The sequence below is a fragment of the Girardinichthys multiradiatus genome, chromosome 17 (assembly GCF_021462225.1).
Source record: "Girardinichthys multiradiatus isolate DD_20200921_A chromosome 17, DD_fGirMul_XY1, whole genome shotgun sequence".
Taxonomy (NCBI): domain Eukaryota; kingdom Metazoa; phylum Chordata; class Actinopteri; order Cyprinodontiformes; family Goodeidae; genus Girardinichthys; species Girardinichthys multiradiatus.
Genome location: NC_061809.1, coordinates 745,546 through 761,974, shown reverse-complemented (window position 1 = coordinate 761,974; position 16,429 = coordinate 745,546). Strand labels below are relative to the sequence as shown.

General features: G+C 40.8%; 1 protein-coding gene across 2 annotated transcripts in view; it reads right to left on the bottom strand.

Annotated features, from left to right (window-relative positions):
- The window catches only part of ptprz1b (protein tyrosine phosphatase receptor type Z1b), a 112,656-nt gene extending 98,411 nt beyond the window's left edge, over positions 1 to 14,245 (bottom strand). For both annotated transcript variants that reach the window (XM_047389327.1, XM_047389328.1), the window contains exon 1: positions 14,011 to 14,245. In XM_047389327.1, coding sequence (XP_047245283.1) covers positions 14,011 to 14,074 — 64 coding nt within the window. In that variant the 5' untranslated portion in view covers positions 14,075 to 14,245. The remainder of the gene's footprint in view (positions 1 to 14,010) is intronic.
- Between the last annotated feature and the right edge of the window lie 2,184 nt (positions 14,246 to 16,429).

The following is a 16,429-nucleotide window of genomic DNA, read 5'->3' as shown; positions in this document are numbered from 1 at the left end:
TCCAAGGTGGAACATCTCATGGAGAAGGTTCCATGAGATGTTTCTATCATCAGAAACATGAGTATGGCAAAACTGAAGACAACTATGTGGAAAAGCAACACTACATCCAGATAACACCATCTTCATGGAGATCAGTGGTGGCAGCATCATGCTGTGGGTGATTTTATTTTAAGTAGGAACGGGGAAAATGGTCAGAGTTAATCCTGGAAGAAAACCTGTTAGAGGCTGCAGAAAACCTCAGAATGGGGCAGAAGTGAGCCCCAATATAAAACCAGAGCTACAGTGGAAAGGTAAGAAAATCATACTCATATGTTAGAACCACAACTTTCATACTTTTTAGTAGTAAAATATTTTGAAAAACATATATAACTTTCACTTCACAATTGCTACTACTTTGTGTTGATCTGTTACATGAAATCCTGACCTAGATGTTTGTGGTTGTAACGTGATAAAATGGAAAGGTTCATGTCTAGGTCAGTTTTGCCCAACCATAAAACTGAAGTGTTTAGCACAAACGTCAGTAACAGCAGTACAGCTGTTTAAAGAGCCTTTCATTTGAGGACAATAGTGGCATTCTTCAGAAAACCTCTATGCAGTCTCCTCTGACCATCATCTGGGTAGCTTAAAAGGTAGTGAGGGGTAGTAAGGTTGTCCTCCATCTCAATCCTTGGTGCCAGCCACTTAAAAAAACTGTTGCTTTTTATGCGAGCACAGGCAGACACAGACAGCCATTGTCAGCTAATGGAACTTCAGACAGACTTTCTCATCTGGAAAGAGCCTTGGCATTTAATGATTGAACATTGGAGCACTGGTCTGAGCGACTTAGTTTCACTCTTCTGCTCCTTTTCACCTTTTGTTCTCTGGTATCCTGCCATCAGTCTTTTTTTTTTACTAAAAACATTCTGCTCCCTAGGTCTAGCTGCTTCCTTCATGCAAATGTTGAATGTATTTGGTTTCTTTGTTAATCTCTCATCTCAATGTACAACTAACCATAGCAACATAGTTTCACTAATTATTCAAACAAACTTAAATTCTCATATGAAAAGCCATTAAACGGATGCTATCACATTATAAAAACATTATTGTAGTTATTATAACTATAAGTAGAGGGCACACAAGCAGCAGATAAAAGAAATATATAGCTTACCTGTCAATTGTTCCCTGAACAGGTTTTCTGTTGCTTTTATGGATGTGCAGTCAGGGAGCTGATAGCTCCATGTGATGAGATGGCAACCTCAGTGTCTTGCTGCTGAGAATAGGGATGTTTAGTTACGTGCTTCATGTGGGACTGCAATGCATTTTATCCCACTCCTGAATCTCCAATAATTTACTGTGTTTTGATTGGTTGGCAGGGCAGGCTCACCCAAGACAGCATTCTAACAAGAACTGGCACTGGGTGTACAGATGCATCCAGTTGGTCAAACGATAGAGGATATTAAGCTCAAAGGATAGAAATAAAAAAATAAAAACCAGAAACCTCCTGTGGAATTGCACTTGATCTACCTGTGTCTGTATTTTCTCATTCACATGTCCTCCCTCCGCTGGAGATTCTTCACTATCGAAACATTTAGGTGAATTGGAAAAGCTAATGTCCTGGGGCCTCATGTATAAACGCATACACACAAAAAATGTTTTGGCGCATTGTTTGACGTACAAGTTGGGATGAATGAAAATGAACGTTGCGGCAAAAAATGATGGGAACAACCTCAATCTGATGTAAACTGTAGCTATTCCTCTCTTTTTGTCACATGTAGATGTAAATGTGCATCTGTCTGTGAACTGAGGAGAATTAAATGCATGTAGATTGTGTAAGGGACACTTCTATTCTCACTGAGAATAAAACGGTGTCAGATTAATTCTAAACAAGTCAGGTGTGAACAAGCTGTAGATGATTAGACGTCCATAAATAACTGCGTAGAGTTGCGTAACTGTGGAGCAATGGCAGCTTTGGCACAGCTGGAGGACATCGCCAATGGAAGAAGTCAGAGGGAGCATTTTCTTCAGAAATCCTACTGACCTGCTGGCACATGATGATGCTTGGTTTATTAGCCAGTTTAGATTGTCCAGAGCAATTATCTTGGAGCACTGCACAGAACTAGCCCCAGCATATAAGGAAACTAAGGGGAGTTCTCACTACATTGTGATTCCTTGCAACCGAAGCATTTCAGAGGGAGCCGACTGACAGGTTGGACATTTTCATTCAATATATTTCCAACCTATTCGTAATGTGCAAATGTGTCTCACAGATGTGGTGGGACGTTAGCCTGCTCAGCCAAGGATTCCTTTATAATTTAATAGTAATTATATCCTAATAGTTGTGTTGGGAACAAACTTCAAGTAGGCTTTGTGTACGATGGCTGGCTTCTAGGTGGTTCTTCTCTTTTAATGTGACATCCTGAATCGTTACAAAGATTTATTTGACTTCACTTAAGTGTGTGTGGTGACAGTCCTAACAGAAATATAGGAGGCATATTCACATCATTACAATGATTTGCTATACATTACAATGATCAGCGTTGAGCCATAATTGAGCTCAATGCAGCAGCTAGACAGCACCATTTGGATTTGATAAACAAATTGCAGAACAAAACAGGTACAAACGTTTTATTTTTCAGTCAGTTTTGTCAAGGAATCGCTGATGTCACTAAAAAAGTTGTTCGCTGTAATTCACAACAAATATCTGTCATTGACGTCTCTCTGTGATTGCAGCACAGCACTGGTGAGCCCCCGGCTGGACTGATGAAACAGAGGCCCGCGGTGCCTCTGATCCAGACAGTCAGCAGCTGTGAAAAAGCTGGCAGCAGAATCGGGTTGCTCAGATTCCACGTCGCTGGCACTGCGTGTTAGCGGCATTTGCCACCTTCTGCCACTAAGATTTATAACTGCCATGTATTTATACTAATCTGAATATTTATTTAGGGGCAGGGACAGGGCTGTCCAAGCGGCACCTGCAGCTGCGCTCTATATATTATATTAGGATATGTGAAGTAGAGGGGCACAGAAACATGCGTGCAAGCAGTTTTATACAGCAGATTTTTATTAAGCGCTGCACTTTTCAAAATTTGTCACCAAGCCAACTTTTAGCTGCGATCTGCTCTTACTTTGGCAGCATATGGTCAAGGCTATTTTAGCATACGGTCACAGTTATTTTAAAGCCTTTCTGTGCCATAAGGATTACTTGATCTCCTTGATGTCAAGGCGCCTGGACAACAAACAGACTCTGTCAAACACTGGCTGTAGTAGTAGATTCTGTTAGAACTGTCCGAAACGAGTGACGAAGATCAAAGGGAGAAAAATGGAAAACTGCTTAAATCTAGCCTCAGACAGTTCCTGTAGTTATAGTTATACAACTAACTATAACTATAGTTGCTATAGTTTAATATTTTTCACATTAAAAACCAGAGAAAGCGGGATAATGTTTTTCTGACATTATATGTACTGTAGTTGTGATCCTCTCCAATCAGTTGTCAGTCATCTGTGTATGACGGCCAAATTATAGCTAACTGCTTCAACTCAATTCACTTTTTCGCGATTCGTTCCCCTGTTTCTATTTTCATTTTGCACCAGTAAAAAACAGTTTATATCCAAGTACTTAAACACTTACTGGTATTTAGATATTTTCATTAATTATTACCCTTATATAGAAAGTTATATCCCACAGTCCAAAAACATGACTGTTAATTGGTTTCTCTAAATTGCCGTTAGTGTGAATGAGTGTGTGCATGGTTGTTTGTCCTGTTTGTGTCTGTGTTGCCCTGCAATAGACTGGCGACCTGTCCAGGGCGTACCGGCCTCCTCCATAGACTGCTGGAGATAGGCACCAGCTTCCACGCGACCCACTATGGAAGAAGCGGTATAGAAAATGACGTTTCAGGTGGTCTCCAGGCTGCCTTTGATCCCCCACTATCCAGGGTCTCTTGAACACATCAGTCAATGTAATCACTTGTGTTTCAGAGTGCTCTAGAAAAACAGTGGTGCTCCATTTCTTTTTCATAACATGACCTCAACAGTGACAGCCACAGCCTTGAGGTGACACAGACCTCTGCATATTTACTAACAAAAATATGTTGCAATCAATGAGAGATTTTGACCCTTGATCAAACAAAAGGAACCCTAAGCTGTTTTTCTAGTTGATGGTGTTTACAGGAATCATAATATTTCCTTATTGTAGACAATAAGTGAAATGTTCAAATGTCGAAATGTTGCTTAAACTGTCAGTTCAATGGTCTATTCTGCTTGGTATTCATACTCTTTGGTTTTCGTTGCTCACCACTGCATTCTTCCGTTACCCACCTGTTCTATGTCTGTATACCTGCCGGTGTTTCCTCTCCTATCGCCATGTGTTTTCATTATTAAAACTTTTCTACTCACCATGCGGCTCCCATGCTCTGATCTCCACGTTGGTCCAACCAAAACCCAGCACATTATGACATTTAATGCAAGGTGTGCCCTTAAGGGAGATTAATTTCTGACTCGAGATAAAGTGTGAACTGTCTCCAAGTTTAGCAGAAAACTACTGGTTGGTTTAGTTATTTTACAAGTAAATTTTTCAGTACATGTATGCAGGAACGCAACTCCTTAACAAGCGATTAGGGCATTTTGTCAAAAACAAGGAGCATCATTTAACTGCTTTTATCTCAAATGAAAAAGTGAGAAAAAGTCCTAGTTAAAATCAATGGTATCATCCATCTCTTTATCTAGCAGTCATTGGGTGAGAGGTGGGGTACACCATAGATAGGTAGCCAATAACATTTATCTGTTATTGGATTTAGTACAAACACCTGCTATATTTGGTAGTAGCTTTCAAGTACTTATTGTGTGGAATACGGCAGGATACAACAATAATTAATTTCCAATGCAGGATTTCACCAAAATATAACATTTTTAAATGCACACAAAAATCCCAAAGTATTGTTTCTGCTTAGTGGTCTGTGGCCTCATGTATAAATTAATCCGTAGCTTTGTGGTGGAGAGAAAAGTGAGGAAAACGGAGACAAAGTATCAAAGAAGAAAGCAGGCAATAAATTATTCAATGTAACATGTTTTTTACCAATGCTAACCAAAAACAACCCCAAATCATAACAGAAACCCCCTTAAGGGCGGATACCAGACGCCCACAAGAGTCTAGACAAAAAACAACCCACACCGAGTAGGCAGTGCGGGCCACGGCAGGAGGGCCAGAAACAAGAAACACAAAGTTCAGGCGGACGAACAGGAGGCCGTCCCGAGCAGGCATAGAGTTCAGGCGGGTGACCATGACGGCATCCCAAGCAGACACAGAGTTCAGGCGGGCGACCAGGAGGTCATCCCATGCAGACATAAGGTTCAGGAGGAGTCCAAGACCAGCTACTCAGAGGCCTGATCAGCCGGCGACGGCGGCGAAGACCTGGAGACCGGCAGAGATGTAGAGACCTGGGCGGCTGGCGGCGAAGACCTGAAGACCGGCAGAGATGGCGAAGACCAGGCAAACCCTCAGAGGCAGAGGTGGCGCCTGGCGAACCTTCAGAGGCAGAGACAGCGCCTGGCGAACCCTCAGAGGCCAGAACGAGGACAAGCTGCTCCTTGAACCCCACAAGAACAGGGACCGGCAGCGCTTCCGATGCTGAGGCGTCGCCGAGATCCTCAGTGGCGTGAGCAGAAGCTGAGGCATCGTTGAGACCCTCAGTGGCGTGCGCAGGAGCTAAGACGTCGAGCCGGAACCTCGGAGGCTGTGAGTCAGACTGTGAGTCAGGCTGAGAGTCAGGCTGAGAGTCAATTCGCCCTGGAACACAGTCAGTGGGCACTGAAACACAGTCAGTCAGTCCAGGAGCCAGAATCAGAGGTAGTCCATCCTCAGACCCTCTGGAACAGGTAATAGAGGCAGTCCGTCCTCTGACCCCCTGGAAACTCTGCAGCAGGCTGTAGACCTGACATGGACTGCTCAACAGTCACTGCAGTCAGGAGACATGGCGTGAGCTGTGCTGCGGCAGCAGCGATCAGGAAACCTGATGTGGACTGCTCTGCAGCAGCAGCAGCACTTCGGTGGCTTGGCGTGGGTGAAAGTGACAGTAACACTGCCTTACTGCCGTCTCATAATCCTCCTCCATCTGCTTGATTCTCTCCCTAAGCTCGGAAGAGGAAAATAGGAGACAGGTCTTTCTACAGCACTTTATCTGGCGAGCAAAAAACCTTAATCGCTCCTCCAGCTCCTCTGGTGTTGCCTCAGAATCTTGGGCTGGAGAGTGTGAAGATGACTTGGGCAGAGGTGCAGCGAGCCTGGCAAACAGTGCTGTGGCAGACCAAGACGCGGGATTACTCGCTACAGCCTTCACGTCAGCGGGCAGGAAAACCACCGCTCCAGACGTCACCGCAGTGGCCGTGTGAGACACTTCCTCGCCGGCTGGGAACCCCTGCACGTCGGCGCTTCTTGCAGCGGGAGGAAGATGATGGTTTAGCTGCCGGTATGGGAGCAGGAAGGGAACGTTGGAGCTGAGGCGGAGGGAAAGAACAGCCCTCCCGAACTCTCTGGCGCTGGGCCGCCTCACACTCCATCCGCTCCAGAACAGTGGAGACGGCAATCTTTGGGCAGATGCCTCATTACCTCCTCCATCTGACGCTGAACCCAGCGATCCAAGACGTCTGCCTTCTGCTCGTCTGCGGGGTCCGTGTTTGGCGGAAACATTCTGTTAAGGTATGTGTAGCGAAGGACCTTGGAATGCAGATGAGCAGGCAGCATGACGGTAAGTGAAAAAAGATTTAATTAACAAAAAACTCACTACAGAGGGTGATGGCAAAAACAGACATGGGCAGGTTGGCAAGACGGTTGGCATGATGAACAGAACACAGGTGACATGAACTGAAATGTTTCTGCGATGAGTAACTGAACAGGTGTGTATTTATGGAGCGTGAACCAGGTGGAGCAAGGAGACAAATTAGCTTGGAGCAGGTGAACCGAATAAAGTTAATTGATAGACAGAACAAAAACGTGGCAGGAGCAAAACAGAGACCCCTGAATACAAACTAGTAAACTATGAAATTAAAGCATAACCAGATACAAAAAAAAAACATAACTTGACAAAACATGAACAAGACAAAAACTAAAACATGACCAGAAGCATGACTAAAAACCTTAACTGTGAGAAACAAGTGAGAAAAACCCTCAACCAAAAACCACTCCAAATCATAAAAAACGCTGTATTAACCATCCCAATGGATTCTTTGTTAATCTAGAGTATATTTATTAGTCCTGTTTGAACAGAGACTTTTCTATGCAGTGAAAAATCCTAAACCTTTCTGACATTCAGAAGAATTTCACTGTAACCGATTTTAGAATAAAACTTGCTACATTCCTGCACCATCTTCTTCAAAGTGAAAGTTAAGAAGGCTTTGGGAAATCTAAATCAATCATGTTGGGATTGTTCGTGATCGCTTTGAAGTTTTTGGGCTGAAGGGGGGTGTTGTGTTACAGAAGTACCAGACTTGAGTTATTTTCCCCAGCAGGAGACGCTTCTCCTCAGCAGATGCATTTGAACATCTAGAGATAATCTCAAGTGGCACCTGTGTAGAATATTCACTCAGGACAGGATGTGAAAAGCCATATAAATGCAGGGTTTTGCTTACTGCACATTGAGAATGGCAGGCGAGGCTCCCTTATCCTCAAGAATGAGGAGCGTCTTTAAAGATCATAGAAAAACAGGACAGCTCTTCCTCACACACATTCACTTGCTGGAAGATTGCATGCTGTATTGAGTTCCCACAATCACCTTGTTTATATCTTACAGGATAAAGATGGCCATGTCAGGTGTAATGGATTTCTGCTTTTCTCATATCTAGAATTTGTAAAGTTTGCAGGCAGCAGTGACTTATGAGCAAACCTACTAAGACATACAGTATCTATCCACTGGACTGTCCTACTGGACAGCACCAGTCCATCTGGAGGAGCTGCAGAGATATATGGCTCAGGTGGGAGAATCTGTCCACGAGACAGCGTTTATCAGGCACTCCACATGAACTGAACTGAAGAAGACTTTAGGATGAGAGGTGAAACATCTTTAAGAAACACCTGAACAAGTTGCCTTCTACTTAAACAATTATCACCAAAAATCCTACTGAAGAACATTGAAGTTTCTGGCTTTGACAAAATGTGGAAACGTTGAAGGGCTATGAAGGCATTTGGAAAGCACTGTAGGAGAATAATGACAATAGCTTTTTTATTTTAGAAGCAAACACTAACATAGACATCTGGAATGACAGATTTACAGCAAGGGTTCCACATTTTCAGTCCTAACAAACTGTGTGCCCTCTTCTGCAGCAGTTAAACAACAATTTACAGTTCCTTTTAATTCGAATGTAATTATAAAGTGGTGGTAAGACTGCTGACAACATTCCAGCTGGACATGAACTCCCATAACCCTAGTTGTTTGTATTTGACTGCAAGTTATGTCATCGCTCTTCCATTTAATTCATGGATTTGCTCACTCCCCTTTGAGGCCCAGGAAACATGTGTCACTATTTTGTAACCAATTAGTTTTAGCATTGCACCATCCAGCATCCTATCATGCCAATTGGATGCAACCCCTCTGGTTTGAGTGCTCGCAGAGCGCTGGGCGGCCAGATGGCATCCCACTAACAGAACATATGATTGCTGATGTCACATTAACCTGACATAATGTTTGGTGGCACTTTGCTCAGATTTCCCTTAGTGAAACGAAGAGGAAAACGGTTTATCTTGTAACAACTGTCACTGGAGAGCTATTTATGAGTGTCTACTTTACAAAAACTATGCACAATCCATCATTTGCTTGTCGCTGTGTTACTTGTCCACCAAACTAATATCTAGTGTTCATTGTTGACTCAAACACTAAAGCTAAACTAATCAGGATATATCTGCACAAAGCAAATCTATATTTACTGTTTCAAGAAGACGTATGATACCTTTTATCCACAACGTAACACAGTCTTTAAGTTTTCAAGATGGCTGTTTCACTCCTTGGTTCGAATATTATAAGATTACAGTACAATATAACACCAAAGACCACTTCTGTCTGTAGAGTGTTTTTCTTGTTTTGTTGCAATGTACACTCAACAGCCTTTCAAAGGAACCTGCAATCCCCAGTCTAACACCAGTTTAAGGTCCTGGGCTTCAGTTTCAGGCCTTATTTTGCAAAAACACACATTTTGCAAATGAAGATTTTCAGAAACCAAACTAATAAATCTTACGGGGTTGAATTATCAATGAGTCACATCAAAACAAAGAGCAAGCATGCTAGCTTTAGTAACATTAATAATCAATTCTACATTCATGAGACTGGAAAATGTGTTTAGTGACTGTTTTACCAAATTAAAATGTTGAGAATTTGTATCATGGATACATTTATATCTATTATAAGAGCTATATTGTAATGAAACATTTCTACTTAATTTACCATCTGCTTCACAGAAAAGGCACAAATATTTTTTCTTATATAAATGCGAAACAATCGGGCACTAAGCATTTAAGGCGCAAACATCAGGCTGGCTAACAAAGCAGATGGCCTGACTAATTAACCAGCTAATTCTAGCTCGTTAAAGTTGATGCACTCTAAAGAGCACAACAGCAAAGAGTTTAACATTCGGCGAAATAAGCATGTCTACTTGTAAACTACTACTAAATTTAGTTTCAAATGTACAGTGTGAAAACTGTAATAATTGATAAAAATGAAAACAGTAAATGTTTTAGAAGACGTTAAAACTGTAATAATTGATAATACATTGTTTACGCAGCAGTAGGAATACTTGTTGCTTTTCTATTTTTAAATGATGGACATAAGATCATGTTAAAAATGTTTTTTCTAGAAATGTTATATCATATTATACCATTATACCATTAAACCATGTTTTCTTGACTCAGGGTTGCCATTCCATGGGAATGTCATACCATCTAATGTCTAAACCAGGGGTCTGCAACCTGCAGCTATGCAGCCACAAGTGGCTCTTTGGACCTTTGACAATGGCCTTTAATAACTTTGCCGAAAAACGATAAAGAACCAGCTAATGTTTTTAAATATAGATGTAATACCAAATGCAGGTTTAAGCAGTTTTGCAGTTTTATTAATGGAACTGCATTGAATTTCCACAACAGAATGACAATAAAAGTAGTAGTGATATTTTTTAAGATGTATTTTTCTTATATATCTTATATATCTTTATTTTAAAACCTCAAAATAGAAATAAAATCCTGGTTTGTTAAAAATGACAATACATTTCTTTTATTAGATATTTATCAAAAATTATAAGTTGTCTTTTTTAAAAGAGGTCAAATAACATTTGCGGCACTGAACAAGTTGTATTTAGCTGGACTGAGACCAAAAATGTCTCTATAGATTATAAAGGTTGCAGACCCCTAATATAGACCCATCCTTATCAGACATAGTGTTTGTAGCATGCTAAGAGTAGCATTACCTTAAGAGTGATGGGTGGTACTCCTTTTACCTTCCACATCATATTGCCTGTTCGTGTTGTTATGACTAATATTTCCAAACAGTAGAATTTGTCTTCATTGCAAGCAGAGCTGCAATCCTCTTTGCTCCATACAGCCACATACAAGTCAGACTCCCACTCTTTAGGAACTTTAAACCGTAGAAACAGCATAACAGACACGTTTAGCTGTTTTGAATCAAAAACCTTTTAAAACTTGAATATACCTTGATAAAGTAAACTGGGGCATGCCTTGGATGTAGATGTGTCAAGTCAAATAACCTGAGAAACAAATTATAAAGCTACACACATTTTGAGATCACGCATCGTCAGAACATTATAGGAGCTTTCCCAACCTAGTTACCCCAAGTTGGAGCAATATACTGCTGCTGACTGGTAAAAACTCCAGTTGGGACCGAAGTTGAGACACCAACATGAAAAAATGGTATAAGAGTCTGGCAGTGTCTAAACATTATAGGTGAGTGTGTTTAGTGCTACACAATCACAATACTAAGGTTTTTTATTTAATACTGATTAAAGGTAGATGAAATTTTACTTCACTTTAAAGTTATTGAGTTTTCTCAGCACATCCACAGCATTGATTTGATTGTTTATTTCTAATAAACTATTCAACTCTAATCAACCTCACAATACCCCAAACCTAATCAATCCACGTTGCAGCATTGCATTTTTAACACAACCAGCATTGATAGATTGCATTTTATGTAGCTGCCTCCTTTTGCGGTTTAATATATCCCATCTGCTGGGATTTAACACATGCAATTATTAAGTAGAAAGCATCAAATGCAGTCATGTTGTGCAAACTAAGTGGGATAAATGGAAGGCAGGTGTCTGCTGTTAACATTAGAGGAAAGTATCACATAGACAAAAACCATGCTGAGCTGAAGAAGATTGGTTTCAAATCTCAAAGCAGTGAGATTCAAAGGAAGTTACAACTCTTATGTTTTGAGTCTGCACATCTAAGTAAAATTCTGCACAAAAACAGGAATGGATAACCTCTGTAACCACAGAGATCTATGGTGTATAGGGATGGGTACCTTTCACATTTGAACGGTAGAGATTCCTGGTAACTGGGAATCGTATCGGTACTCAACGGTACCAGTTTCAGTACTTTTTGTGTGTGTTTATGTGGTAATAATTAAATCTCAAGATTATTCAATTTAACATTTATTTCTCAAAATATAAACTTTAATGGATATATCAAAACAACATCCAGGTGTTTGTAATGTAACATCTCAGTTGTTTCTAACATTTCTTCTCCCATGTTGCTAGCTGCAGACGACGACTTGCTAACGGATCCAGGCGCGCTAACAGTGCTAAGTGCAGGAGCTGTAGCTGTAGATCTGAGACTGACAAAAATTGTGCACTCTTCAGCCTTGAGAAAAATCTTGTGCTTAACCTGGTGCTTCCTGAGATTAGAAGTATTGCCACCGCTGGTTTTTAAATTCACGTCACAAATGTTTCAGTTAGCGTAATCTGCATCGCGTTTTGAAAAGAGGAGTCGTACCTTCGAGCACTTTCTATCAGCTACTGACGTCATTACGCTCTTGTGCCTGCAATGCTGTGTTCATGTCCAGAATGGAAAATTGCCCACTCTTCCACTCCCTCAAGTGTCACAATGATGCATTTAGGTACCCAAATATTGTACCGTTTGATTTTACGTGAATCTGTACTGTACCGACAGAATTCGGCCGGTACCTATAAATTCGGTAACCATCCCTAATGGTGTGTAGATGGAACCATGCTGAAAAGCGTATGGCTCAGTGAGGAAGGCTATGCTCACTGGCAAAGCTGATTGGTGGAAACAAGGCCGGAGAGTTTTCTAACAAGGCTGACTAGTTCTATCCAATCTGAGTTATTGGGATCACTTGATGTTTAGGATTTCCAAATCTTTTTAGAGAGCAAAAAAGACATGGCGGTAAGGAGTTAAAATCCAATGAAATATATGGAAAATATGATGCTCCATGTCTTAAGCAGCTGCAATCATACATTTCAAACTCACTCCATCTAATACCATTACTAAATTTCTGGTCCATATTACAGTTCCTATAGTTTTGGGTTTGTTGGTCTCCTCTGAGTAAAACATGGTCACAGAAAAAAAATTACATCAAAGCAAGTTCAGGAGATGAAGAAGCCTAATCTGGGCTTCCGGGGCAGAATGTCATGCGCTTCATCTTCTACGGTTCTTTAAAAAAATGCCAAAATAAATCAAATAGCCTCGTTAGAAGGGAATGGAATGGTAAATGCGATAGCCTCCTCTTTGATTTCTCCCAGTTTTAGTCAAACTTTCAAAGCTTTTCCGAAGATGAAAAGACCCAGAGATTAAAGGCATTCCCATGATGAGTTTAAATTCACTAGGGAAAAAAAGTTTTATGTTACAACAATTACAGAAAAGAAAATCTCAAAGAGTGACTGGATAGTCATTATGTTAAAACAATGAAATAAATCATTTTTTGTGTCACTGAATATGGCAAATCTAAGTTGCCAAGTTGAACTAGCAAAAGTACAATTTTTTTGGTTTTTTTTTACTTTTAAGAGTTGTTGTCTGATACAAGTTGCCCCTTTAATTCCAGATTACATTGGACACTAGAAGGGTCTCAGCAGATACAAGGGTAAATGGATTACAGAAAACCTTGTTTTAGCCTATTGATATCTGTCATTGAGCATCCCCAAAGAAATGTTGGCTAACAGTAGCACTTGTCTTACATGTCATTTACGTGTAACTAAAATAGCAAAAAAAGATTCTTTAGGAATGCACTTAAACTTTGAGGCTAGATTTTTTATTATGTCTGATCTGAAAATGACACACTGTGGCTTTAGTTATCCATAGTGAATCTACCTGATAGAGAAATGTCAAAAACTACAAAGGTATGAAATACTAAATGGGTGAAATTTGCAAAACATTATTTCATTAAATAATAATTAAAATATATATAAAATACACAAATATTTATGGCCACCCTAAAACGTCGTCTCCAGGCGTCTGCCCCAGGAAACATATTTGCACAAAGTCCGTTCCTGAATGTCTAATTTCAATTAAGTTTGTTTTTTGCTTCCAAGTGATTTGTTGGAAAGATGAACATTTACCCTCATTGACTTTTAAAGTTTGTTTTTCAATAATATAACAATATTTGAGGTAAGTGAGTTTATAAAGACTTTGCCCAGTGAGCGCCTCAAATCCTGCACATGGTAACTCTGCAGAACATTGCATTTTGTTTTGGTCCTTCAACGTATTTGGAGACAGTTTGTGGACGTCCACAGACTGACACCAGAGACTTCAACGTGCATGATGGACTGCACAGAAAACTGATTTTCAGCCGGGAAAAACCCAACCACTCCACATTTGTGGCTGTTACGCATTCTAATGAGGCTGAATTAAAATCCACAAAACGACTCTTTACCACCGATTGCATAATGTAGAAAGTGAGCTGGGTGTCCGTAGGTAATTCAACTGACCCACAATACAATTAAACCCGTTCAAATCATCACGTCAGTCAGTAGACATTTAAATCTTTTTGCCTTCCTTTTCTCTGCTGCAACAGTTTATTTTCTTACCTATGTGGCTGATTAGAAGCAGCAGGCAGATCCAAACATCGGTCCTCAGAACTGTAGAGTCCATGGTGTCGATGAGCTCTACGTAAAAAGCCTCAAATAAAGGTTTCAGGTTTTTGTTTTTTTATCGGATGGGTAAAGATGCGCTAAGAGGTCATCGTTGAGCCTGTCCTGTCTGAATGGGACGGCTGGGCTGAGGACTCGGCGCAGACTGGCTCTGCTCGGCTTGGTTCTGCTGGGCTGGTTTAAGGAGAGCGGGCTCGCGCGCCGCCTGGTTGGTTGGCTGGATGATTGCGGGCTCGCGCGCCGCCTGGTTGGTTGGCTGGATGATTGCGGGCTCGCGCGCCGCCTGGTTGGTTGGCTGGATGATTGCGGGCTCGCGCGCCGCCTGGTTGGTTGGTTGGCTGGATGATTGCGGGCTCGCGCGCCGCCTGGTTGGTTGGTTGGCTGGATGATTGCGGGCTCGCGCGCCGCCTGGTTGGTTGGCTGGATGATTGCGGGCTCGCGCGCCGCCTGGTTGGTTGGTTGGCTGGATGATTGCGGGCTCGCGCGCCGCCTGGTTGGTTGGTTGGCTGGATGATTGCGGGCTCGCGCGCTCATTACATCGCATTAGCGCGCGCGCCGCCCACCGCCTTGAACGCAAATCACTGGATCGCTCCTATAATGGGCTGCTGATCTTTCTGCAGGGATGCATTTATCTGCAGCGGCTGAGTCTCACTGGCTGCCTGTCGTTCACACTGTGAGCAGAGACAGAGTTAAGGTGCGGCACACAGGTTGAGAATCTACTTATTTGATACTTCAAGTCGTGCTGATTTACATTTCTGAAAAGACATCTGTGTCGAAACAAATTGTTTTATTCTAGAGAATAATTAAAGGTTCTTCTTTATACCAAGATCATGTTTGTGGGTTCGACATTTATGAAGTGGCACCATATAAAGATCTGGAAATTCGGAGTCATGTGTCTGTTGACTTACAGTAAAACAGTAAAAGGCTGTGACATGAAACAAACACATTCATTACAAAATTCGCATAATTTCACATTTAAAAAAATATATTTGCGTTAAATTTTCAGCACATTTTCGTTGATAAATAATTTCATTTAAATAGAAATAAATATTAATAACCTACTCATATACATTTTACCAAAAAAAGTCTTTACTATTGAAATTGATATAGATTCATCATTAAAATCAGTGATAAAAGACAATGTTGCATGAAGTAAAAATGCATTCTGATTGAACAAGCTTACAAACAAATTCTGAAATGCTATTTTTACAATTATTTACGTTTATTATTTAAAGCATTGCTTGCATAAATTTGTTTGGGTTCAGAAACCATGGACTCATGTGTCCAATCCTTTTGCTGTTGTTTAATAAATAGGTACTTGAAAACGTTAGCAAACAAACTATTAAACTGATTCAAAACCTAATCAAACAGGCTTTTGTTAGAGCTTTTTGTTAGACGTTATGCTAGAGCTAAGTCACCGACTGTTGAAGTGGCTATAAACAGCAAAGTATGACCAAAAGAGTTTCCCAAGGTCTCTAAATAAAATATTTTAGAATCTTCTGAGTCTTGTAATAAATTTAAAGAAGTCTCAAAAAAAGTGTAATCCGCCCTTCAACTGTATGGAAAATTTACAAGTGAAGGACATTCAAAACAACTGCCAATATGCTCAGGTCTAGCCATCCAAGGAGGTTTACCCCAACAGTGGACCACAAGATGCTAATAGGAGTTTCATTCTCCTCATTCTTGAGGATAAGGGAGCCTCGTCTGCCAGTTTTATGCCATTTTAATAAGATAATGTAAACAGGAAAGAAAATGATACATGCTTTTAATTTCTTTAATAAAATTCTGAAAAGGGTGCTGTGTGTCTATATTCAGAAACCCTGAATTAATCCCTTGTAGAACTATGTTTCACATCAAATGTTTCTTTCTTTTGCAGACCTAGTACCACTAGGGGTACTTGTACAACAGTTTGAGAAACATGGCTTGAAGAGGTTTCCTTCTAGGATTGCCCTGGATTGAGCTCTGGGCATCTTCACATCAACCCTAACTAGTTTCCCTGTCTCTGTTGTAAAGTAAGCATCCCCACAGCATAATGCTGCCACCTTTATGTTTCACTGAGGAGACAGTAAGTTTGTTTTTCAGCACATCTAAATGTTTTGCATGGAGGCCAGAATGTTCAATTTTGGTCTCATCTGACCACATATTTGCTGTTTCTGCTGCATGGATTCTAGGAACATTTTCCACCCTCCTTTTATTTAGATATAATAGCATAGTAATTTCCCACAGAGCCAAAAGCGATACTATCAACCCTGTATCAAGGTGTTCTATAAAGGGTGTTACCTCAGGCAAGTAAGACAGCAATGGCAGGAGAAAAACATGGTAACAGGACTTCAAAGATACCTTCAAACTGTGCACC